Here is a 25,271-nt window from a genome sequence, read left to right as displayed (position 1 = left end):
AATAAAGGAGCTGAAAAAAAAATGTGGGGGGGGGTCTGGAAAGTTCTGATAAACACCTAGAACAGAAATTAATTAATTTTATATCTTCTTATATATCCTAAAAGAAAAAGAACAAATTATTGCAATATGATGAAACATGGAGATTAAAGGGTTTTAAGATATGGTCTTTCTTTTGGTTATTATTATTATTATTATTATTATTATTCAGGCCTCCATGGAGTCAAAAGACTCATCGTGGGAGGTCCTTCCTAAGAACATAAAGTCTGTCAAGACTCAATGAGGGGAGGTCTCCCCCTAAGAAACACAAAGTCTATTATACCACTCCTTAAACTCTTTAAATTGTACATGTTTTGGTCATAAAGTATTACAAAATAAAGATTTACTGTTACATAGACCATATATTTATAACGTACTTAAGCTCTTACAAATTGCCTCTTGGTTTCGCTAGTAACTGATAAGCTTTCTCAAGGCTTGCATAGTACAAAAAAAGGTAAATGCAAAAAGGTTTAAAAATACAAAGAACCGTTAGTACCTGTTAGGTAGCTAGGGTGACACATTCGCATGACATAACTACTCAGCATCATGAACACGCATTACATGCAAACGCGTAATATGATTATTTGCGTACTGTAGCTCTGTTGAACTGAGGGAGTTAATTAGATTTTTCCAGGTATCGTTCAGAATGACAACTTGATTTCTGTTTAGGTTACTTCCCGTACAACTGCCGCCTCTTTAAATACTCGATGTCTGTAATCCTCGTCTACGTAGGGCATGGAGCTGTTATTCCAGTCTATAGTGTGGTTCGAAGTTGAAAAGTGATGTGCCAATCCTGAGGTGATCGTTCTGTTGTGATTAACATCGCCTACATGTTCTTTCTGTCTTATTTCCAGGCTTCTCGACGTCTGCCCAATGTAGGAAAGACCGCACGTGCATGGAATATTATACACACCTGGATATTTATAAAATGGCACACTGTCTTTAGGAGATCTTAGGACCTGTCTTATGCTATTTGTTGGTTTAAATACAACCCTGATGTTATGTGTCTTTAACAATCTTGCAATTTTTGTGGAAGTTGAACCTATAAAGGGGATGACTGCTGTTGAGATTTGCTGGGCGACTGTTCTTTCTTGTTGGTTATCTTTGTATAGAAATTTGTTGATGATGTGTCTAGGATAACCATTTTGTGATAGAGTTGTAGCTATTTGAGACAGTTCTGTTTGAACTTCTTCCTCGTCAGAGATAAATTTTCTAGCTCGATTTCTTAGCATGTGGATGATGCTGTGTTTCTGTGACCTATGATGGTTAGAAGAGTAATGTAGATATCTTCCAGTGTCCGTTGGTTTTTTGTAAATCGACAGTTTGATGCTGTTTCCTTGTCTTTTTACTAGTAAGTCCAAGAAGTGTAGCTGTTCATTATTTTCTACTTCTAGAGTAAATTTTATTTTATTGTGGAGTGCATTGATTCTGTTAACAAACATATGTAGGCTATCTAAGTTGTCTTTCCATATGATGAAGATGTCATCCACATATCTCCACCATATAGAAGGTTTAGGAGTAATGCTGGTGAATATTTCATCTTCAAATTTCTCCATGAAAAGGTCTGCACATGGTGGTGACAGAGGGCTGCCCATGGCTAGGCCTTCTAATTATTTGTATATCTTGTTGTTAACTTTGAAAAAATTTGATCGTAGGCAATGCTCGAACATCTTTGTGATATCTGCAGGAAAGAGATCTTTGATAATGTTCATTATTTCTTCTGCTGGTACATTCGTGAACAAGGACACTACATCTAGGCTGGCCATTTTGTCTGTTTGTGTAATTTTTATGTTTTTTAGTTTGTCCACAAAGTGTTGAGAATTTTTTAAGTAGGACTCTGTTTGTCTAATTTTTCCTTTAAGTAGATTCGCTAGGTGCTTAGCCAATAGGTACGTTGGAGAGGACCTGCCATCCACAATCGGACGAAGTGGCACTTCTTCTTTATGCACTTTAGGCGCCCCGTACAGTCTAGGAGTGATGGGGTGTGAGGATTTAAGTTTTCGTTTTAGTTCTTCAGGCCAAGTATTCATGTTACGGATTAGGAAGTTTGTCTCATTGTGGTTCTTCATTGTAGGATCTCTGGTGAGCATTTTGTACGTGGAACTGTCAGATAGTAAGTCGTTTAACTTCTTAATGTAGTCTTTTGAGTTAAGGATAATGGTGGCATTCCCCTTGTCTGCTTTCATAATTATTATTTCTTTGTTCTTCCTTAAGTCCCCAATAGCTAATCAGATGTAACATTGATTGATGTAATGGATATTGAAGTACCAGAATGCAAATAAGGCATAGGATTAAATGAGATATCAGTATGTTACATGAATGTGCAAGAGAAGCACTGGAAGTTCCTCTGACCACGCTATATATTTAAACCTTAGTTATGGAAAGTGTCCCGAGGGTGGAAAGAGAACAAACTAGATTGATTGCGTTAAAGAAGACTCCAAGACAGAGGTAGCATATTATATAAGCCAATCAATATCTTCAGATGTGGTAGGAACTGGAGAAGTTCTAAAAGATTATATTCCTGTCTCACTGATTTCTAAATTCTATCTTTTAGAACTTCTCCAGTAGCTTAACTACCACATCAGTAGATATTGATTGGCTTATATAATATGCTACACTTTCTCCAGCACACTCCAGTGAGTGTGCTGGATGAAAGTACGAGGGTAGTCTGAAAAGTTCTCAGCTTCGACATAGATGGCAACACTATCACCACGATTTTTTCTTCTAAGTTGGTACATCTGTCTTAAGGATCCATGTGAAATTGCAAGTCATTTTATCAAGTAGTTTGTTTTATACAGCTGTCTGAAGCAAAAGTGTTGTCTGTATCCCTTGAAATGGATAAAATTGAGTATCGTGCGGTTATAAAATTCTTTGTAAAAGAAGGTTTAATGCCAAAAGAAATTCATTTGAAGTTCATAAAAGTTTATGGCCACTCTTCTCCTTCATTTTCAACAATTAAGAAATGGACTGCTGAGTTTAAACATAGGTGTACCAGCCTTGAAGATGATCCACATGAAGGATGTTCAAAAAGTATAACACCAGAAATTATTGATCAAGTGCACGATATGGTATTGGAGGACTGGCATGTCAAAGTGTGTTAAATTGCTGAGACTATAGGCATTTCAAAACAACATGTAGGATATATTTTACATGAAGAATTGCAAATGAAAAAGCTTTGCGCAAGATGATTGCCATGCTTGCTCACAGTAGATCAAAAATGCACTCGCATGAAAATCGCTGAACAGAGCTTGGAGCGTTTTAACAAGAATAAAACTGATTATGTGCATCAATTTATTACTATGGATGAGACTTGGATTCACCATTACACAACAGAATCCAAACAGCAGTCAAAACAGTAGACAGAAGCCGGTTGTTCAGTGCCAAAGAAGAGAAAGTCAGTTCTATCAGCCGGAAAGGTCATGGCATTGGTGTTTTGGGATAATAAAGGCATTTTGTTTATTAATTATCTTGAAAAGGGTAAAACAATAACCTGGGAATATTATTCCGATCAATTAACCAGACTAGATGAAAACATTCGAGAGAAAAGATCTGGTTTACAGAATAAAAAAATCATCTTTCATCAGGACAATGCCCCTGCCCACAAAGGTGTTTTGGCAATGGGAAAATTAAGGGATCTGCACTATGAATTGTTGGAACATCCACCCTATTCCCCAGATTTGGCTCCTTCTGACTTCTGTCTCTTCCCAAAACTAAAACTCTTTCTCGCAGGTCAGCATTTTTCTCCGAATCAAGAGATGATTGCAGCAGTACAGGGGTATTTTGCAGATCTTACAGAGAACCAGTTCAGGGACGGGATATGTCACTGCTGAGACTAATACATTTATTCCAGCATTGCTGGAATAAATGTATCAGTCTTAAGGGAAATTATGTTGAAAAAGAAAAATAATTTTAAAATTATAAATTCGTTTCTTCATTGTTAGGCCGAGAACCTTCCAGACCACTCTAGTATAGAGTGTGGAAGCACTGTGTGTGATGCTTGCAAGAGATCAGAAGAAAGAGATGAGGGGAAAAATCAGGAGAGTGGTACTGAAGAGAGAGAAGTACTTGGCAGTGGAAACAGTAGTAGTATGAGAGAGGAAGAGAGAGAGAGAGAACAAGAATACAAGAGGAACAGGGAAATGGGGGGAGCTTGGGTGGACAGGGATACATGGCATAGAGAGAGAGAGAGTGAATGTTGAAAGTAGCAGTGAATGCATGTATGAAGATGGAGTATATTGCAATGTGGATGGAGAAGTTGAGACTGAGCAGATATATGTGTGTGATAAGCAGTGATAAAGGTGATTGGGCAGGTGTAGTGGGAAAATCACAACCAGCCTATGGGTTGGATAGGACTGGTTATAAACATAAAAATGAACTAGTGTGTTTGTTTACAAATGCCAGAAGTATCAGAAACAAAGGGGATGAAATGGTTTCAGTGACTGAGTTTATTTATCGGAATAAGTGAAACATAGTTGAATGAAGATGATATCATAATGGGAATAGAAATGGAAGGGTACGGTATTTTTCGCGAAGATAGAAAGGGCAGGAATGGAGGGGGAGTGCTGCTGATGATAGCAGGGGAATTAAATCCACATAAGGCAGCCATGAAAGGGGGATATAGTGGCAATGGTTATGAGGCAGTGTGGTGTATTGTGGAGGTTGAGAGGAAGACATATTTTGTTGGATGTTGCTATAGGCCTGGGAATGTGGTGATGAAGAAATGTATAAACAACTTGGATTAGTGAACAAAGGAATGATAATTATTATGCGTGATTTTAATTATGGCAGTATAGATTGGAATGAAGAGATAGTATTTGAGAATAAGGAAAATGAATTTCTCGAGTTCTTGTGAGATAACTATCTCAGGCAGCACGCAAAAGAAGGCATGCAAGGATCAAGAGTTCTAGATCTGATGATTTCATCAGAGGATGTAATTGTTAGAGAAGTTTCACATTTTCCTCCAGTTGGTGAAAGTGATCATGAAGTAATCACCTGTGTTGTGGATAGTCATATGCAGGCTTTCGCGAGGAAAGGATATATGTGGAATTATAAGGCTGGTGATTATGAAAAGCGTAGAAGACAGCTTGGAGCTATAACATGGAACAAGAATTTGAGTGGTAAGGAAATAAATGGTGCATGGGCACTCACAAAGAAATATATAACAACATCGATGTATGAATGTATTCCGAAGGCCAAAAGGCTGAATAAGGTAGGTGCAAAATGGACGAATGTGGGGCTTAAGGATGAAATCTGGAAAAAGAAAGCATATTGGAGGAAGTGCAAGATGAATAATGGTAATAATCAGTTATTATGTTGTGACATTACCTTAACTTAATATCTTTATTGTGTTCTCTTCCTATTTTATTAGTCTCAAATTATCACTGTGTAGTGTTATCACTTTAACTATGTACTTCTATGGTCTATACTCATGAAACTAACATAACACTAAACTCTCACATTTACTGTAAAATCTATCCAGACAATTGGCCGATTCTTAGAATGATTAAGTATATTAATTAATTAACAAAGGGTAGACCTCTGAATAGGGCCCTATCCTCAGTAATAACGGTCTAGAGTCACCTCCTAAATCAGGTTCTGGCAATATTTATTTGATCATGCTGCGCCAGCCAGATCCCTAAGTTAAAAATTCCTCTTAACCAAGGAGTAACCTTCCGAAAATATACTAAGCTAATCGATTTACTAATTGCTTCTTATCTCAGTTTATCTATGCCACTTAATTTACTTTAGTTTGCAGTCGTGGTCTCTGTCAAATAATTCTATCCTGCTCAGATTCAGATATTAGTAAGCATTGCATTGGATTCAATTCAAGGCACAAACCAGGTTAAGATATTCAAGATACATTTATTAAATTCCTAAGGTTACACATTTACAAGAATAAACTCAATTAGAATATAGGAATCCTAAGTAAAAAGGTTAAGCATAGCAACTGTATTTCATACAACAATTTAAGCATAGGTTAATTCCATAACACAAAATTTTGTTAGCATCCTCCAAATATCCTTACTAGTCTACACATTCTCTCAAATGAATTCAATCACATCGGTAACTTTATAGATCATTACTCACAACAATTCAAACTACATTCATTAATTACTTGAGAAATAGCCCTAAGACTTAAAACACTGCTATCCAATGTTTGCTATAGTCCTTTTCCTACAAGTATAGAGTTCTAAAACATAACATTTCTTGTCTTTTATATTACAATATTCCACTCTTTCTTAACAAAGAATTACAAAAGGTTTTAACATTACCATATTTCTGAAAGTATATTCATTCTGTCATCTTATCCTTACTTCATCCCACGGAATGTCCGGTCTTCTTCTAGACGATTGTCTCAGCGGCTAGGCTTGGACTTCATTGTTCTGCCTTTTTTTTCCCATCATGGACAAGAAACAGCATGGCTTGGACTGATCCACATGGACGTATATGGCGGTCAGTTCCTTCAAGCTTGCTCGGAATGCTGCCGATTATCTCCTTGTCAATTCGTTCCATACGACATCTCGAAACGATGGCCGTGAATAACTACACACTATTGACAAGATCCCAAACTCGAACTCGCCCCGACTTCACAAGAAAATCCAAGGCAAAAACAGACAAAAGACTTCTTGAAAGGGGGACAAACCCCTTTTATATCCACTACTTTTGGTGCCCTCTTCACTCCCATACCTTTCTACCTGGCACCCTCTTTTTGCGCACGTGTCGTTTTTTTCTATTCGCATCTTCCTGGGGAATTTCGTGCACGTGCCTCGTCTTCCTGGAAAACACTGAGTGCGTGCTGCTCCACAAGTAGACAATTTGCCGTAGGCTACGCAATTCACCCGAAGTTTTCGTTAGTGGACTTTGAACTTCTGTTACATGCCTTAACATATATCTTACAAAGAATACTTCTTCCATTATAAATTCTTACAAAAAAATGACATCGTTTACATTTAAGTAATATTACATAAAATAGTACTAGCATATGATTCGTTAAACAATTTGTATCTTTACCTATGTACAAGCGTTTTCGTTGTTGTTTAGCTAAAACTTGTTGAATCCTGAATAAATTATTTCTTTAAGGAAATCTTTTCATTCAAGATCCAACACAGTCACATTAAGAATATAAAGAACAAGCCAGGAGAGTGACTCAGTTAGTAAGGAAAACAAAAGTAGAGTATGAGCAGAAATTGGCAACTCAGGCATATTTGCCTGATTTTCCCAAAGAGTTGTTTAGATATGTGGAAAGTAGAAGGAAGAATGATTGTGGTAAGATGAAGTTAAGGGATGAAAGTGGAAGAATGGTAACTGCTGCAGAAGACATTGTTGAGGTATTCAGTGATCAATTTATAAGGGTGTTTCATCCTGATCAGGGCAAAATTATAAGGAACTTAAATGTAGAGGACACAGGAGAGGATGGCCTTAATAGTGAGTGAGCAGGAAGTATTTGAGGAAATAAATAAACTTGATGTCAATAAGGCGATATGATTTGATGACACATCACCACACATCTTAAGGGATTGTTCCAGGGAATTGGCATGCCTGTTTAATAAGAGTCTTACAACAGCACAGATTCCAAGGGAGTGGAAGGAGGGTAAAATTGTTCCACTGCATAAAGGTGGTGATAAGGCTGTAGCTTCAAATTACAGGCTGGTTTGTGCATCTGGAGTTGTGGTGAAGATCCTGGAGACATTGGTGAGAAGTAGGATACAGAAATGGGTTGATAACAGCAGTATTCTCTGTGGTTATCAGCATGGGTTTGTTAAGTGGAGATCATGTTTCACTAACTTACTTATGTACTATAACAAGGTGACAAATACCTTGGACATTTCTTTTAAGGTTACATGGTGATCAGCACTCATATTTGTAAAGTTAGGGACACAAAAACACGTGTTGAACAGATTATTTTATTAATTACTAATAAAATAAAACTTGACGTTTCGACCCCTGTATCGAGGTCATCATCGGAAGAATACAAGTGTATAAGGCACCAAGCTACATGCTCATGCCCTGTATACCAGTAAACTAAATCAACGTAGTTAATTAATCCTTTTCCTAGCCTAACCTATAGTGATAAAAAATAAATAAATAAATAAATAATAAATATTTTTTTATTTTTTTTATTTTATTTATTTATTTATTTTTTATCACTAGAGGTCAGGCTAGGAAAAGGATTAATTAACTACGTAGATTTAGTTTACTGGTATACAGGGCAATAGCATGTAGCTTGGTTCCTTATACACTTGTATTCTTCCGATGATGACCTCAATACAGGGGTTGAAACATCAAGTTTTATTTTATTAGTAATTAATAAAATAATCTATTCAACACGTGTGTTTTTGTGTCCCTAAATTTACAAATATGACCTTGGACAGGGGATATGCATATACAGTGGTGTATTTAGATTTTGCAAAGGCTTTTGATGGAATGACAAACACTTGACAAATTGAAACAGATGGGATTGGATCGGTGACTGGCTGTCAGATGGGCATTGGGGGGGGGGGTTGTATATGAGGGTGCAGTGTCCCGAAAGAGAAAGGTCATCAGCGGTGTGCCGCAGGGGTCAGTTTTGGGGACATTGTTATTCAATTTGTATGTTAATGATATTATACACTTGTATTCTTCCGATGATGAACTCGATACAGGGGTCAAAACGTGAGGTTTTATTTTATTAGTAATTAATAAAATAATCTAGTCAACACGTGTGTTTTTGTGTCTCTAAATTTACAAATATGACCTTGGATAGGGGATATGCATATACAGTGGTGTACTTAGATTTTGCAAAGGCTTTTGATGGAATGACAAGCACTTGGATAAATTGAAACAGATGGGATTAGATCGGTGACTGGCTGTCAGATGGACATTGGGGAGGGGGGGGTTGTATATGAGGGTGCAGTGTCCCGAAAGAGAAAGGTCACCAGCGGTGTGCCGCAGGGGTCAGTTTTGGGGACATTGTTATTCAATTTGTATGTTAATGATATTGGGTTGGGTTTAACTAGTGATATCCAGCTGTTTGCAGATGATGAAAAACTGGGGAGAGCAATGCAGTCAAGCAGATGTTAATGCCTTACAAGAGGACTTGAATAGATTGCACAAATGGGCAGGTAGGTGGAACTGTCGGTTCAATGTTGCCATGTGTAAGGTTTGAGATTTGGTAAGGAACGATGGGATGCAAAGTATACACTTGGTGGAGAAACTTTAATGGACTTGAAGAATATCACATCAGATGGTGGCAATGATGCTGAGAACCCTGGCATGCAGAAATGGAGAGGTTTTGATTCCATTGTGTGGGGCCTTGGTCAGGCCTCATATGGATTGTTGTGCACGGATTTGTTCGCCAGGTTTTCATGGTGACGGGGATGTGTTGGAAAGGGTTCAGAGAAGATTCACAAATGTAGTCAGTGGTCTTTAGAATGTGGAGTATGAGGACAGATTGAGAGAATGTAAGTTGCAGAGCCTCGTGAATAGGAGGAAGGGGGGTTACGATTGAGACATATAAGCTGGTCAGGAGTTATCGGTTAGAGATTTTTCATAGAATTGAAGAACTTGAAGAGTAAAACAAAAGGCCACTGCAGGAAACTGTATAAGGAGTGTGTGAACAGAGGAGTGAGGAGCAGGTTCTTTGCATGGAGGGTGGTTGGTGAGTGGAATGCATTGTCTGAGTGTGCTGTGGATGTAGACACATTGAATCAGCTTGAGAATGGTTGGATGAGCATTGCATGCAATAGTGTGTACTTTGCATGATGAGTCTCTGACTACATGAAGATCAAATGTTAATAATAATAATAATACTCTATGTGGTGGTGGGGAGGGGAAACATCGTTTTGTTACCTAAGTTAACTCACTTTTTATAATAAAGTGACAGTTTAGTTGGATATAGGAAATGGCTATACAGTGATACTGCTGGACTTTGCAAAGACAGAATATTACACAGAACTAAACTGGAGAAAATGGGAATGGATATAAAGTGGTGATCTGGATAGCACCTTCAGTGAGACAGATGTCAAAGAATAAAATAGGGCTAAACTGAATCCAGGACAAGGTGGGTAACTAGTAATTAACCACAAGGCTCAGTACTTGGTCCACCGGTATTTAATTTGTATATCAATGATGTAGGACATGATTTAAGGAGAAATATGCAGTTATTTTGCCAATAATGTAAAACTAGGAAAAGCAACAGTCACCAGACATGGTGTAAAGATTCTGCAGGATGACTTAAACAGATTGGCAACATGGGTAAAGGATTACAGATATGGCACTAGAGTTGTGAGTGAATGTAGCAGTAGATTTGAGCTGTGCATAAAAATGTTTTTAATTAGTGTATAGTGTGAGTTTTTTCAGTTTGGATAGAAGTGTTCTTCAGTAATGTTGTTGCTGTTGGAATTTTTTGTTGTTTATATTGTGTTTTGATATTTGTTTATTCTTACTGCTTCTGCTTTTGAAAATGGCATCCATAAAGAAATGCATGTTTGCAGCATGAAAAGCTTTGGTATGAAGATTGAGCTCTGCCTTGGATTTTTCACAGTGGATGCATTGTGAAAATTGCTATACATATGCACTGAAAAATGTGAAAGATTTGTGAACTGTTTGTGTAATCGAAAAGAAGGAAAGCATTAACATATGTGAAAAGTGTCTTGATAGATTAGAGTGATTAGAAATAAGAGCAAGAGTGGAAACTAGCAGAAGAGCTTAGCAAGAGTTAGTGAAAATGAAAAGCAAAATGAAACATCTAGAAGAGGACATTAGACATCTAAAGAACAGATTGGATGATGAGAATGAGAAGAAGGAAGTTAGTATTATGAAGAGTCAGAGGATAGTCTTACACCATTGTATGGGGACTCGATCATTAGGATTTTTCCACTATATGGCAAACAGCAAAAAGAATAATTATGGCAGGTACACTAGCCAATAGTCATGGGAGCAAATTAACAGTTGCAAAGGATATAACGGAATTATTGAATGACCACTTTTTTAGCATATATCATACTACTGTAAATGGTGCTGTGCAAATGTAGAAGGGAGACAAGTATTAGGAAATTTGGAATTTAAAGAATGAAAGGTGCATCAGTTGTTGACTGGGTTAGATGTTAATAACACTATGGGAACATGACATATGACGACATATTATTAAGGAATATGCACAACAATTGGCTATGCCATTAACCTGGTTATTTAATGAAAGTTTTGCAATGGGTAGGGTTTCTAAGCAGTGGAAAAAAGGCAAAATAGTATCACACTTCACAAGAATGGTTCTAGGACAGAAGTTTCCAATTATAGACCAGTCTGTATAACTGCAGTTGTGGTCAAGATGTTGGAGAGATTGGTTAGGAATAGAATGTCCATCAAAACCAATACAGGATTGGGTTGATGGGCATGGCATTCTTTATGATGGTCAGTGGATTTCTAAAGGGTAGGTTCTGTTTTAGCAAATTACTTGCATTCTTTGATAAGGTAATGAGTGTGTTAGATAAGGTTGTATCATATATAGTGATAGTCTTGGACTTTGCAAAGCATTTGATAGATTACCACATTCAAAGATAAGTTGGTGTACAAGCTGCAGAGGATGAGAATAGATAGTATATTGGTTAGATGTGAAGTGTGGCACAGATTGGCTCTCTGAACGATACCAGCAAGTTGTGTTTGATGGAGCAGTGTCTCAAAAAAAAAAAAGGAGAGGGTAACCAGTGGCATGCACAGGGTTCTATTCTTGGGCCACTGCTGTTTAACTTGTTTGTGAATGATATATCATGTGGACTGACTTGGAATCTTCAGTTACTTGTTGATGATGCAAAATTAGGGAGAATTATAAGTAGCACTGCTGATGTTAATTCCCTTCAGAAAGATTTGAATAGTCTTTTGACTTGGACAAAAGTGTGGGGGTTTTAGTTTTAATATTAATAAGTGCAAGGTGATGCATTTTGGAGTGCAGAGATATAAGGCTGTGTATTATATTGATAGTGCCATACTACAGGAAGTGTATGAGATTTGACATTAGGAAGTGATGGTTGACAGTAGACTGAAGTTTAAAGGACATATTGCACGTGTTGCAAAGGCTGCACATTGTAGTGCTGCTATGATAAGAAGTACACTAACATGTAAGGATAAGGAAGTGGTTGTGTCACTGTACAAGCCAGACCCCACTTGGACTATTGTGCTCAAATCTGGTTGCCTGGTTTTCAGTATGATGTGGAGACATTTGAGAGGGTCCAGAGACAAGTGACTAAGACTATATTAGCACTTTGGAATGCTGGCTATGGAAAAAGGCTGAAGAGATGTGAATTGCAGAGTTTGGTGGATAGGAAGAAAAGAGGTGATATGATAGAGACATTTAAGTTAGTGACAGGATTTTATCAGATGAATCCAGATGGGATTATAAAAAGAGTAGAAGGTGAGAGGGGTCAAAACCAGAGGCAATCCCTGGAAGTTATGTAAGAGTGTGGTGAAAAGGGTTATGTGAGTAGTAGATTTTTTATATGGAGAATTGTCAGTGAATGGAACACATTACCAGAATGTGTTGTTAATGCGAGGAGTGTTAAGGCTTTTATGATTCTGTATGATAAATACGTTTTCAGTTGAATGAACCTCCCATGATGACTCTGTCAACTCCATGGAGGGTGCAATAATAATAATGAGAATAATAAAAGTTTAACATGGCCAAGTAATCATGATCATGGAATCTGGAATGTAGAAAATCACAGGCCATGTACTTCACTGATGTAAATGAACTGCAGGAAATTGATGAGGCCAGGGATTTCAGAGTTATTGAAAACAGGAAGTTGAAGTTTAGAAAGAATATTGAAAAGGTGACCAAAATATTATATCAGATTACATGGTTGTAGAAGGACATACTGACAAGCCAATATAGGATGGTTATTATTCCTCTTCATTGGGCATTAATAAGTTCACAAATGGTCTTGCTCATTGGGAATGATATGTCTGTCATCCTCGTGGCAGACCCTGATATGGTTGCCCCCCCCCCCCCCCAGAACCCTGGGGTTTTTACCACTTGGGAAATAGAATGACCCATCTGTCTTGCCCTAATAATAAGTCCATGATCAAAGTCGCTAAGATCACCACATTTATCCATGTTCAGTGATTGTGATATGCGATTGGGAAGCCCCAATGTCTGCCTATTTACTGCATGCATTTTAGTTTGGATAAGATTCACTCTGTGCAGAATTGCCAGTGTTAACTTCACATCACCCCTATCTCTAATGTTTTGTTGACTGAGTGTACTGACAAATGCACAGTTTATATATACATGTAGAAATGTTTGTCATCAATATTTAATTCCTGAATTCTTTTAAAGCTTGATGTGAGACATTATACAGTGTAACATGAAAATAATGAACAACATAAAATCTTACTCCTGGATTCTATGCTACCAATCACAAGCACAACACAAACAAGGTATAAAAGAAAATCTTTAATACCAACCCTAACCTTGATAGAACCTCTGGACAAAAGATGCACTCCTTCATCAAATTTCCCTGTAAACATTCCAAATGCTTGAGGTGACCATGTCATTGTTCCAATACCTAAAGAAAAATAACAAAAGTTTCTCTTTTAATTTCAACCTATTTTTTTTTTTTTTTTTACTTGGCAATAAATTATATGCATTGAAATGATCTTTATAATAACTAATGACTGAAATAAATAGCCAAGAGGCTTCACTTCGGTGATGCAAAATTATACAAATGAAGTGGATATTGAATCCAACATTATTTCAAAGCCGAATATATAGAAACTACAGGAGTTTTGTGCCGAATATAGAAACTATAAAAGTTTCAGCAGATCAAAGCATAAGCAACCTTTCAGGACAGGGGCAACTCGTGACAAAGGTGGAGTAAGTTCTGATCACTTTCCTTAGTATTCTCCATAATGCAAAGCACATCTCCTTGCGGACACATATGATGCTATGCATTATGGGAAGGGGGTCACTACCCAGACTGGTTTCGACCTTTGTTGAGGTCTCGCCAGTGGGAGCCAAATCTAGATGTAAACCCATACGAGTTGCCAAAAGGTGTCACATTTTAAAAGGTACCAAGAATTACTGAAATAAAGAACCAAGAAGCTTCACTTTGGCAATGCAAAGTTATACAATGAATGACTTCTGCATCACTTCAACCTGAGTATTTTACATCTGGGTCTGGCTCCCACTGATAAGATCTCAACAAAGGTCGAAACCGGTCTGGGTAGTGACCCCTTCCCATAATGCATAGCATCATACATGTCTGCAAGGAGATGTGCTTTGCATTATGGAGAATACTAAGGAAAGTGATCAGAACTTACTCTACCTTTGCCACGAGTTGCCCCTGTCCCGAAAGGTTGCTTATGCTTGGATTCGCCAAAACTTATATATTCGGCAGAAACTCTTGTAGTTTCTATATATTCAGCTTTGAAATAATGTTGGATTCAATATCCACTTAATTTGTATAACTAATGACTTTTTTATTGTTAGAGCAAATAATAAAGTGGTGTGTGGAAGATAGGATTAGTTTTAAAACTGCATTTAATCCTAACAAACATCCTTTTGATATTAATGTATTTTGTTTCATCAGTGTAACGGCAGCGAAACCAAAGAACACGAGTAAGATCATTAATCAGTACGATCATTAATCAGTAATATAGCTGGATTTTCTCACTCTCTTCTGATGATGTCTACATCATATCAGTGAAACACAATGAAGTAATGTTTCAAGTAATACAATTTTAATGACTTCTTCCACAAGTTATATTACTCATCCATTCTGGAATATGTTCATCTCTGTGATATTTATACAGGATTGCCCATAAATCATGTGGGGGTTTAAAATATGAATGAATTTTTTGGTTATTAAGTTTTTCATTTTACTTTTTTTCATGTATTCTAAGGAATATTTGGGAAATTAACCATGGAAAAGTTCATAACCCAATAACAAACCAAAATCATGCAATTTTGTAAATATCTGTAATAATTTCATGAAGATCTGCAATTAATTGGTCATCACGTTCTCCAGATCTGACAGCTCCTGACTTCTTTCTATGGGGTTATCTGAAGAAAAAAGGTGCATGTGAACAAGCCTCAGACAATCCAACAAATAGCTGAAGGAGAACATGCATGCAGAAATTAGGACATTGCACCAGAACCATTAACAGCTGTAATGGAACATGCCATAGAAAGAGCCAATCTTTGTGAAGCCGAATATGGAAGGCATTTACGTGATGTGGTTTACCATAACTAATAACAAATAAAAAGAACCAGATAAATTAGATACAAAACACAGGAAAAACAACTGGAAGTCAGAAATTGTTACATATCACACAACACAAATCACAGAAATCTGAATGGACTTCTAATAGTAGATGTGTTGATTTATTATTTTCATATATATATATATATATATATATATATATATATATGTAAATAAGTTTTTTTGTTTTTTTTACCTTGGGAATAATGTATATTAGGGTTACCAAGTAATTTTATAAACTTGGTTATTTTATTTTATTCCTAATCCCAAGTAAGCAAACAGTTAAGTTTGCGCCTGAAACGTGGTTCAAGTCTAAAGGTGGTGCAACACCAGGGCAACTCATTGTAAAGGTGGGTAAAGCTCTGATCACTATTCTTAGTATTTTCCATAATGTAAAGCACATCTCACTAAGAGATGTATACTGCAATACATTATGGGTGGGGGTCACTACCCAGACCGGTTTCAACCTTTTTTGAGGTCTCCTCAGTGAGTAGCAAGACCCTAAATACTCACCTTTACAATGAGATGCCCTGGTGTTGCACCACCTTTAGATTTGAACTACGTTTCAGGCAAACTTAAATGTTTGCTTACTTGGGATTAGGAGTAAAATAACCAAGTTTATAAAATTCCTTGGTAATCCTAATATACATTATTCCCAAGGTAAAAAAAACTTATATTTACATATATATATATATATATATATATACAGGAGTTCCAGTGGAAATCAGCAAGCAGTAATCATTTATCATTCCTGCTATGATTAAGATAATTCTTTATGAGTTCAGAAGAGGTAGCGTCTGACAAAAGTTCCCAATTAGGGTGCTATGGAAAGTTAATAGTTTTTTATACATTATCTTATATTATTATTATATATTTTTGTGTATTTCTTATAGTTATGTTATATGTAGTTTATGTGTAGTTTCAGTTATATTTACACCCTCTGTCCAAAAAGAAACCGAACTTTTGATAAAAAATAAAACACAGGCCAATTATAATTATTGAAATCATTTACTTCAATCAATATATTCTCCCTCAGCTTCGATACAGCGTTTGGCACGGTCAATTAATTCGTTAAGTGAGTTTTTTATATCAGTTTTTGGAACACCGTTGAGGGTACTGGCTACTGCCGCTTGAACGTTTCAGTGGTGTCATATCGCTTTCCTTTCATCGGCAAATGAAGTCGGGGGAAGAGAAAGAACTCAGAGGGTGCTAAATCAGGTGAATATGGAGAGTGATCCAACACACAAGCTTGGTTTTTGTTCAAAAACTGTCTCACAATGTTCGAACAATGAGATGGTGCATTATCGTGCAAAAGTGACGAGCTGCCTGCATCACGATATTCATGCTGTACACGACGAATTCTCACTATCAGTCGCTTCAAAACTTCGAGATAAAACTCACCATTGACACTTTGGCCAGGTGGCATGAATTCTTTGTGGATAATGCCCTTGAAATCATAGAAACTAATCAGCATTGTCTTTACTTTTGACTTCTCCAAGCGACTTTTTTTCAGATGCCCTCTTCTGGTGGTTCCAGAGTGCTGAGTGGAGACCACTCAGCACTCTGGTACTTTGTTTTGGGCTCATACTCAAAACACCATGTTTCGTCACCAGTAATGATCGTTTCAAGGAAGTTTGAGTCCTTACGAGTGGTTTTAATGAGGTCCAATACATTTTTTGGTCGTCGGTCAACTTGTGAGGAACAAAATTGCGAATTCAATTTACGAAGCCCAAACCCTCAGTCAAAATGTTGCACAGTTGATTTTGGAATCCCCAATCCATTTTCAATCAATCTTACGAACGATTCCGGGTTCTCTTTGATGAAATCACAAAAAACTCCAATCTTTTTGGATGTTAACTTCACTCAGTCCAGTTTTTGGATGGCCATCTTTTCGTCATCGTCAAGTGTCTCACGACCACTTTGAAATCGCTTAAACCACTCATAAACTTGAGTACAGGAGATAAGAATTCATCACAATATGCTTTTTGAAGCATTTGATGCATTTTGATAAAACTTTTACCATGTTTAACACAAAAGTCAATTGCAGCTCTCTGTTTGAAACTCATTTTCCTACAATTCGTCAAAGCACATTGTCACTCTTGGCACTATAACTTGGCTTCTAATGAAATAAATATCATAAACAGTTGACACAAAACCAGTGACGGCTCGTGGCTTGAAAGCGTGGGGGTGCTGCAACTTTCGAAATATACATACACATTTTAAGTACAGTGTTTGGATAAAATATCAAAATTATGGTCAAAATTAAAAAAAATTAAACATCGAAAAATATTATTTATTATCGATAAAATTATACAGTTTCGTATAATTCAAAATTACAAAAATAAAATCCACTATCATAACCCTAATAATGTTCTAAAATAAAAACCATAACAAATGTTATGTCTTTAATTGTAATGTCCATCCAAATATTTAAAGAGACGGAGTAAACACGATAAGAATTACGAACACTCTACTACTGGTGCAAACTGCATATAAACAACAGTTAAACTGCGCAACAGACAGTGCCGCATTATGCTAATAGCTCGCATCTCACTATGACGTGCATATGCTTGCACGCGTAGCAATATGACACTGTGGTAAACACAGTGCTGCTAGCGTCCTTTTCCCACCTAAGTGTGCTACAAGATGGATTTTTCTTATTTTTTATACAAAATAAAAGAATTGTATAGGATTGTTGATGATAAAATTAAATATTACAAGCAAATATAAATAAATTTTTAAAGCTTATAAATTAATATATATATCGAGAAAAACTTGGGGTGCTGCAGTGTCTATGCACGAGCCACCCCTGCACAACACTAATGAAGGTTACCACTTTCGACAACTAAAAGATACAACAAATAGCGCCACTAGTTTACTTGTCTTAGTATCCCACAATGCAAAGCACATATCCTTATGAGTATGTATAATAATAATAATTATTATTATTATTAGACATTATTAGACACCTTCAATGAGTCCAAAGACTCATCGAGGGAGGACACCTGCTGTACAACTCTGTCTCCACCACTCAATAATGCATAGCATTACGGGAAGGATAACTACCCAGACTGGTTTTGACATTTATTGAGGTCTCATGAGTGGGAGCCAGACCAAGAGGTGATGCCAAGGTTGAAGTAATGCTGAAGTCATATTTTCATATATGAGTTGCCAAAAGGTGTCACATCTAATTATCAAAATACTCTGGATTAGGCGATAGTCATTGGAAGTTTTTCCACTTGGTTATACTCTAAATTAACGATACCAAGAAATTATATACTGGTTTAATCCTTTATTCAAGTGTAAGCAAACAAGTTTGCACCCTGAACTATTTTCAGGACTGGGGCAACTCGTATATACAGGGTGTTCGGGATAAATTTGACATATTTATAATTAATTATATTTTTCCGTAAGTTACATGTATTAACACACACTTCTCTTCATTTAAAAGGTTGGACCCTTCTTCATTCATATACAAGATGTCAGAAAGGATGGATAGCTGGAACCCACCTGAATCATGGAAGAGAATAACTTGTATCATGATGATTCGTGCCGGCCATCAAAATAAGGATATTTCGACTGCTGCCCAATGCTCCCTGAATACAGTAAAAACAATCAGGCATGAACTAGAGACTTGCAATGGTGACTACGAGGATGTAGCAAGAAGAAAGATCCCTAGCAGACGAACTGATTGCGTTCGTACAGCAGAATTCCTCGCAAATCTTCCAAGAGGGCCTCAGGTTGACTTCAGATGGCTACGTGGAGTTGCTAAATACTGTAGTCAAGCCCTGGATAACAAGGGTAGCCAATGGTAGGCCGTATGTATGGCAGCAGGATTCGGCCCCTTGCCACACCTCTGGGAAAAGTCAAAAATGGTTGTCTGAAAATTTCTACGACTTCACCAGTCCAAATGTTTGGCCTCCAAACTCCCCAGACCTTAACCCCATGGATTATTTTGTATGGGGCGCAGTTGAAAAAGACACCAATCGCACTTCCAGTAATACAAAAGCCCAGTTAATGGATAAAATTAAAACAGTTTTTGCGGCCCTTCCCAGGGAGACTGTAGCATCAGCTTGTTCGAGGTTCCGAAGCAGGATTGAAGCTGTGATCGATGCTAATGGTGGTTATTTTGAGTAAATCTTGTTGATAGTATTGTAATTAACTCTGCCTGTAATGTTTTTTGTCAATTCATTAAATTTAATAGATACAAAGAAGATTTTCTTTTTCCTTACGAAACTGTCAAATTTATCCCGAACACCCTGTAGAAGCTTATAACTTCACATTACTTGCCTTAGTATCCGATAATTCAAAGCACATATCTTTATGGGTATGTATAATGCTATGCATTATGGGAAGATTCACTACCCAGACCGGTTTGCATTATGGGATACTAAGGCAAGTATTGTGAAGTAATAAGCTTCTATATACAAGTTGCCCCAGTCCTGAAAATAGTTCAGGGACAAACCTGTTTGCTTACACTTGGATAAAGGATTAAACCAAGTATATAATTATTTGGTATCTTTAATTTATAGTATAACCAAGCGATAAAACTTCCAAAAACTAAGAAGAGGAGGAGAGAAGAGAAAGGAATGCTCACTAGGTGAGAAAGAGCAAGTAAGGAGACAATTTTGTACAGAGATCCCATGCTAAGAGGCAAGCTTTATGAGAGGGTGACATAATCATGCTTACCAGGTGTAAAAATTAATGAAGCAAGTGAGGCTATTAGAATGCAGAAAGGCATAGTGAAAGATTGTTTATTTTGGCAGGTACACATGATTAGAAAAAGCCAAGTACAGTGTAAGACAGGACCTGAATGCAGCAAAAGAGAAGAGTGAGAAGTAGAGAAAGTGAGTCTACTGCCACAATATGACAAAGATGAGTGGAAAAGAAGGGTGATGGTTGAAAATGTGTCAATGCATAGTAGATTATGCAGGAGAAATATTACTATTTGTGGATGTGTGGAGTGACCATGATGGATGAAAGCACTATACAGGCATACAGGCATGACCAGGGTATACAGGCATACCCTAGTCATATGATACATTATTATTATTATGATTCAGTCCTCCATGGAGTCAAAAGACTCATCGTGGAGGCCTATCCTAGAAAATACAAAGTCTATCACCACTCCTTGAAATCATTTTAATGGGAGATTTTAATTATAGGAATGTGGATTGGAAAAAAAAAAGATGGTGCATAGTAACAAGGAGATTAAATTTGTTGAGTTTTGGCAGGATAACTATTTAAAGCAGCATGTAATGGAAGCAACACGAGGTTCATCAGTGTTAGATTTGATGACATCCTCATAGGATATAGTTGTGAATGAGGTATCAACTTTCACCTGTTGGTAAAAGTAATCATGAGATATTGGTCTGGAAGGTAATTAAATAGGAAAAAATTGTTATCCAGAAGGTCTATATGAGGAACTATAAGATGGGTGATTATCAGAAGCTCTGTAGTCAACTTGCATCAACACTGGGTTTATGAATTGTGTAGAAAAGATATTGACAGTGCATGGGAAATGATAAGACAGTATCTGACACAAGCAATGCATAACTACATACCAAGAGTTAAGCAAATAAATAGAATATGAGTGAGATGGATGGGTGGATGGTGAAATCAAAGCAAGCATCGTTACAAAAGAAATTGTTATGGAGAAGCACAAGACAGTTTGCAGTGAAGAGATGCATGAAGAACATAAAGTGCAAGCCAGAAAAGTGACACAGATGGTTAGAAAAGAAGTAAAATATAGAGGAGATTGGCCAGTCACATCAAAGCTAATCCAAGGAGATTTTTCTGCTATTAACCAGTCATAATTATTTTTCCCCTCTTGCTTGCTTCATAGCAGAAAAATCTCCTTGGATTAGCTTTGATTGACTAACCATAACAAATAATATAGTAGCATGAAAGATGCTGTGCAACATGTAGAAGTTAGGCAAGAATTAGGAGAATTAAAGGTGACAGAATAGGAGGTGTACCAAGTGTTGCTCAGATTAGATGTAATAAGGCTGTGGTAACAGATGACATATCACCATGTATTTTTAAAGAACATGCAAAAGAGTCAACCATGCCCTTTTTTTGTTTATTTAATGAGAGTCTTGCAGTGGGGAAGGTTTATGAGAAGTGGAAAGAAGCAAAATAATATCTCTCCACAAGCATGGTTTGAGAAGAGAAGTTTCCAATTATATCTGCAGTTGTGATCAAACTGTTGAAAAAATTGATTACAAAGAGAATACAAGATTGGATTGATGAACATAAGATTCTCTATGATGGTCAGTATATGTCTGTGAAAGACAGGTCTTATTTTAATAATCTGCTTATGTTTTATGATAAGGTGATGAATGGGAGATAACAGAGAAATATATACAGTGATATTCTTGGACTATGCAAAAGCATTTGACAGATTACCACATGATAAGTTGGTGTACAAGTTGCATAGGATAGCTTATATACAGGGTGTTCGGGATAAATTTGACAGTTTCGTAAGGAAAAAGAAAATCTTCTTTGTATCTATTAAATTTAATGAATTGACAAAAAAACATTACAGGCAGAGTTAATTACAATACTATCAACAAGATTTACTCAAAATAACCACCATTAGCATCGATCACAGCTTCAATCCTGCTTCGGAACCTCGAACAAGCTGATGCTACAGTCTCCCTGGGAAGGGCCGCAAAAACTGTTTTAATTTTATCCATTAACTGGGCTTTTGTATTACTGGAAGTGCGATTGGTGTCTTTTTCAACTGCGCCCCATACAAAATAATCCATGGGGTTAAGGTCTGGGGAGTTTGGAGGCCAAACATTTGGACTGGTGAAGTCGTAGAAATTTTCAGACAACCATTTTTGACTTTTCCCAGAGGTGTGGCAAGGGGCCGAATCCTGCTGCCATACATACGGCCTACCATTGGCTACCCTTGTTATCCAGGGCTTGACTACAGTTAGCAACTCCACGAACAAAGCCCGAATTCCAATGCCAGTGTTCTTCAACACCTGTTCCTGCAGATTTGCGAGGAATTCTGCTGTACGAACGCAATCAGATCGTCTGCTAGGGATCTTTCTTCTTGCTACATCCTCGTAGTCACCATTGCAAGTCTCTAGTTCATGCCTGATTGTTTTTACTGTATTCAGGGAGCATTGGGCAGCAGTCGTAATATCCTTATTTTGATGGCGGGCACGAATCATCATGATACAAGTTATTCTCTTCCATGATTCAGGTGGGTTCCAGCTATCCATCCTTTCTGACATCTTGTATATGAATGAAGAAGGGTCCAAACTTTTAAATGAAGAGAAGTGTGTGTTAATACATGTAACTTACGGAAAAATATAATTAATTATAAATATGTCAAATTTATCCCGAACACCCTGTATTGTTTAGAAAAATCGGAGATTGGCTCTCTGAACGATACCAGCAAGTTGTGTACGATGGAGCTGTGTCTCAGAAAAGGAAGGTGACCACTGGCATGCTTAAGGTTCTTTTCTTGAGCCTCTACTGCTCAACATGTTTGTTAATCATATTTCATGTGGATTAAATGGAATTCTTGAAATGTTTGCTGATGATGTAAAGTTAGGTAGAATTATCAGGAGTATTGCTGATGTTAATTATTTACAGGGAGATTTGAATAGATTTTAAGTTTGGGCAAATGAGTGTTACACTTTGGAATACAGGGCTACATACTATATTGGCAGACCTGTACTTCAGGAAGTGGATGAGATTCGGGATCATGGAGTGATGGTGGATAGTGGACATGTAGGGATAAGAAGGTGGTGACGCATCTATATAAGGCATTTGTCAGACAACATGTGGACTACTGTGCTCAGATCTGGTCACCTAGTTTTCATTGTGATGTGGAAACACTAGAGAGGATACAAAGACGAATAAACAAAGTAATATCAGGACTCTGGAGTGTTGGTTATGATAAGAATTTGAGAGAATGTGGATTACAGAGGTTGGTGGATAGGAGGAAAAGAGGACATATGATAGAGACCTTCAAGTTAGTTAAGGGATTCTATCAGATTAACGTAAGAAATTATAAAAACAGTGGATGTTAAGATGGGAAGAACAAGAAGCCATCCCTGGAAGTTGTATAGAGATGTGATGAAGAAGAGTGTGAGGAGTAGATTTTTTACACGGAGAGCTGTTAGTGAGTGGAATGCATTGCCTGAGTTAGGCAAGAATTAGGAAAATTAAAGGTGACAGAATTGGAGGTGTATCAAGTGTGACTCAGATTAGATGTAATAAGACTGTGGTAATGGATGACATATCACCATGTATTTTTAAAGAAAATGCAAAAGAGTTAGCCATGCCCTTTTTTGGTTATGAGTGCACTGTGAGTGCAGGTAGTGTAAATAACTTCAAAGCTCATTATGATAGCCATGTTAATGGTTGAGTGAGACTCCCATTATGAGTCCTTTGACTCCATGGAGGTTACCAAATAATACTATTAATAACTGGTGTTACGAAAACATAAAAGGCAAAAACTGCTGTGATTCTTGTAAATAGCAAACATAATATGTATTCAGCCAATATAATATGTGTGATCTGAAAAAATATCAAAACTGGTAATCAGACAACAAACGTATTTGTATCTACTGTCCAAAGTGTTTTTGTAACATTCACTATACCAGCAATCTAATGTGAGGTAATGTTCCATCCTACATGAATAGAGCAGAGTCAAGGCATCTTGGCTGCTGTGGTTGCAGACAAAAAAGTTATGCAGCATCTCTCGATACCTAACAGTAGAAATGACAGAAGTCACTGGTCCTGTTGGGAAAAGATCTTCGAAAAGGTACGGACCAATAATAAACAATGCAGCGAAACTAAGTACACTGTGAGTATAAAGTGGTTTGATGGAACTCATGAGGGTTATTCGTAGCCCAAATCCGGCAATTGTGTGAATTAACAATACCGTTCAGATAAAAATGTGCCTCATCACTCTATAAGATCTTCCATGGTCATGCATCATCCACCTCCATTTGAGCTAAGAATGTCAGGGCAAACTGCATTCAAGTTTCTGCATCACCATGAAGCAAAGCTTGAGTATGGTAGATCTTATAGGGGAAAACTTCAGCATTTGATGCAAGATTTTTCACACAGTTGAGTATGGCATATCCAGTTGTCTTGATATTGCCCAAAGATTGTGGACCTTTGTTCATTATTCATTCCATGTTCCACAGTGGCAGTTACAACTTTGTCAACTTGTTCAGGAATAATCCATATGTGCCCTCATCCTGGAGAAACTGCTAAAGATCCACTATTTTCAAATCATAAAAATCATTTTTCTAAGACTTGTTATTGTCATTCGACCTTTTCTCCGGCCCTTCAAATGGCAGAATTCTCAAAGCATGGCTTTACTATCAACAATGTGTAACGTGTTGTTGTTAGCAAAGCTTGACTAGCAACGCACATTCTGGTAAAGTAAGATCATTAAACTTGTCAGTAGAAACAGCGAGAATATGCATATATATATATATATCAAGCGATTCTAGCACCATTTGTCTGCTGGTGGCAAAATTCTGTACTTTTTGATTTTTTTTTTCTATAAATCAAATCCCCATGTTCCAAGAGTGTACTTACACCAAGTTTGGTTAAATTTCATCCAATTCATTTTTCTGATCATAAAGTGATCTGAAATATATGTATATATGCATATACATTGCCAGCCTGGTTGGCCAAGTGGTCAGCATATCTGCTCTCAAACCAAAAGGCTGCAAGTTCGAATCCTGTCGTGGGCATGGATATTTGTGACTGTCTGTGAAAATACTAGTGGTGGTGGTTGGCAGTAAATGGCATTGGTGTAGCTTATGAAGTAGTTGCGGTTGGCAGAGACGGAGAGTTGTAGAGTAGGTGCCCTCCCTTGATGAGTCTTTCGACATTACGTAATAATAATAATGCCACTATGCTGGCCAAGCGGTTAGCGTATTCGCTCTCCAGCCAAAGGGCTGCAGGTTTGAATCCCGCCATGGGCATGGATGTTCGTGATTGTCTGTGGAAATAGTAGTGGTG

The 25,271-nt window shown here is 37.2% G+C and overlaps 1 protein-coding gene across 1 annotated transcript in view; it reads right to left on the bottom strand.

Annotated features, from left to right (window-relative positions):
• The window catches only part of LOC150105358 (voltage-gated potassium channel subunit beta-2-like), a 740,084-nt gene that overhangs the window by 130,361 nt on the left and 584,452 nt on the right, over positions 1-25,271 (bottom strand). The window contains exon 13 of the mRNA XM_090393939.1: positions 13,471-13,571. Within this exon, the coding sequence (XP_090250065.1) occupies positions 13,471-13,571 (101 nt within the window). The remainder of the gene's footprint in view (positions 1-13,470; positions 13,572-25,271) is intronic.

Source organism: Typopeltis vanoorti, chromosome 6 (assembly GCF_054136105.1).
Source record: "Typopeltis vanoorti isolate ZY-2024b chromosome 6, IOZ_Tvanoo_1.0, whole genome shotgun sequence".
NCBI lineage: Eukaryota > Metazoa > Arthropoda > Arachnida > Uropygi > Thelyphonidae > Typopeltis > Typopeltis vanoorti.
This window is presented reverse-complemented; position numbering and strand designations above follow the sequence as displayed.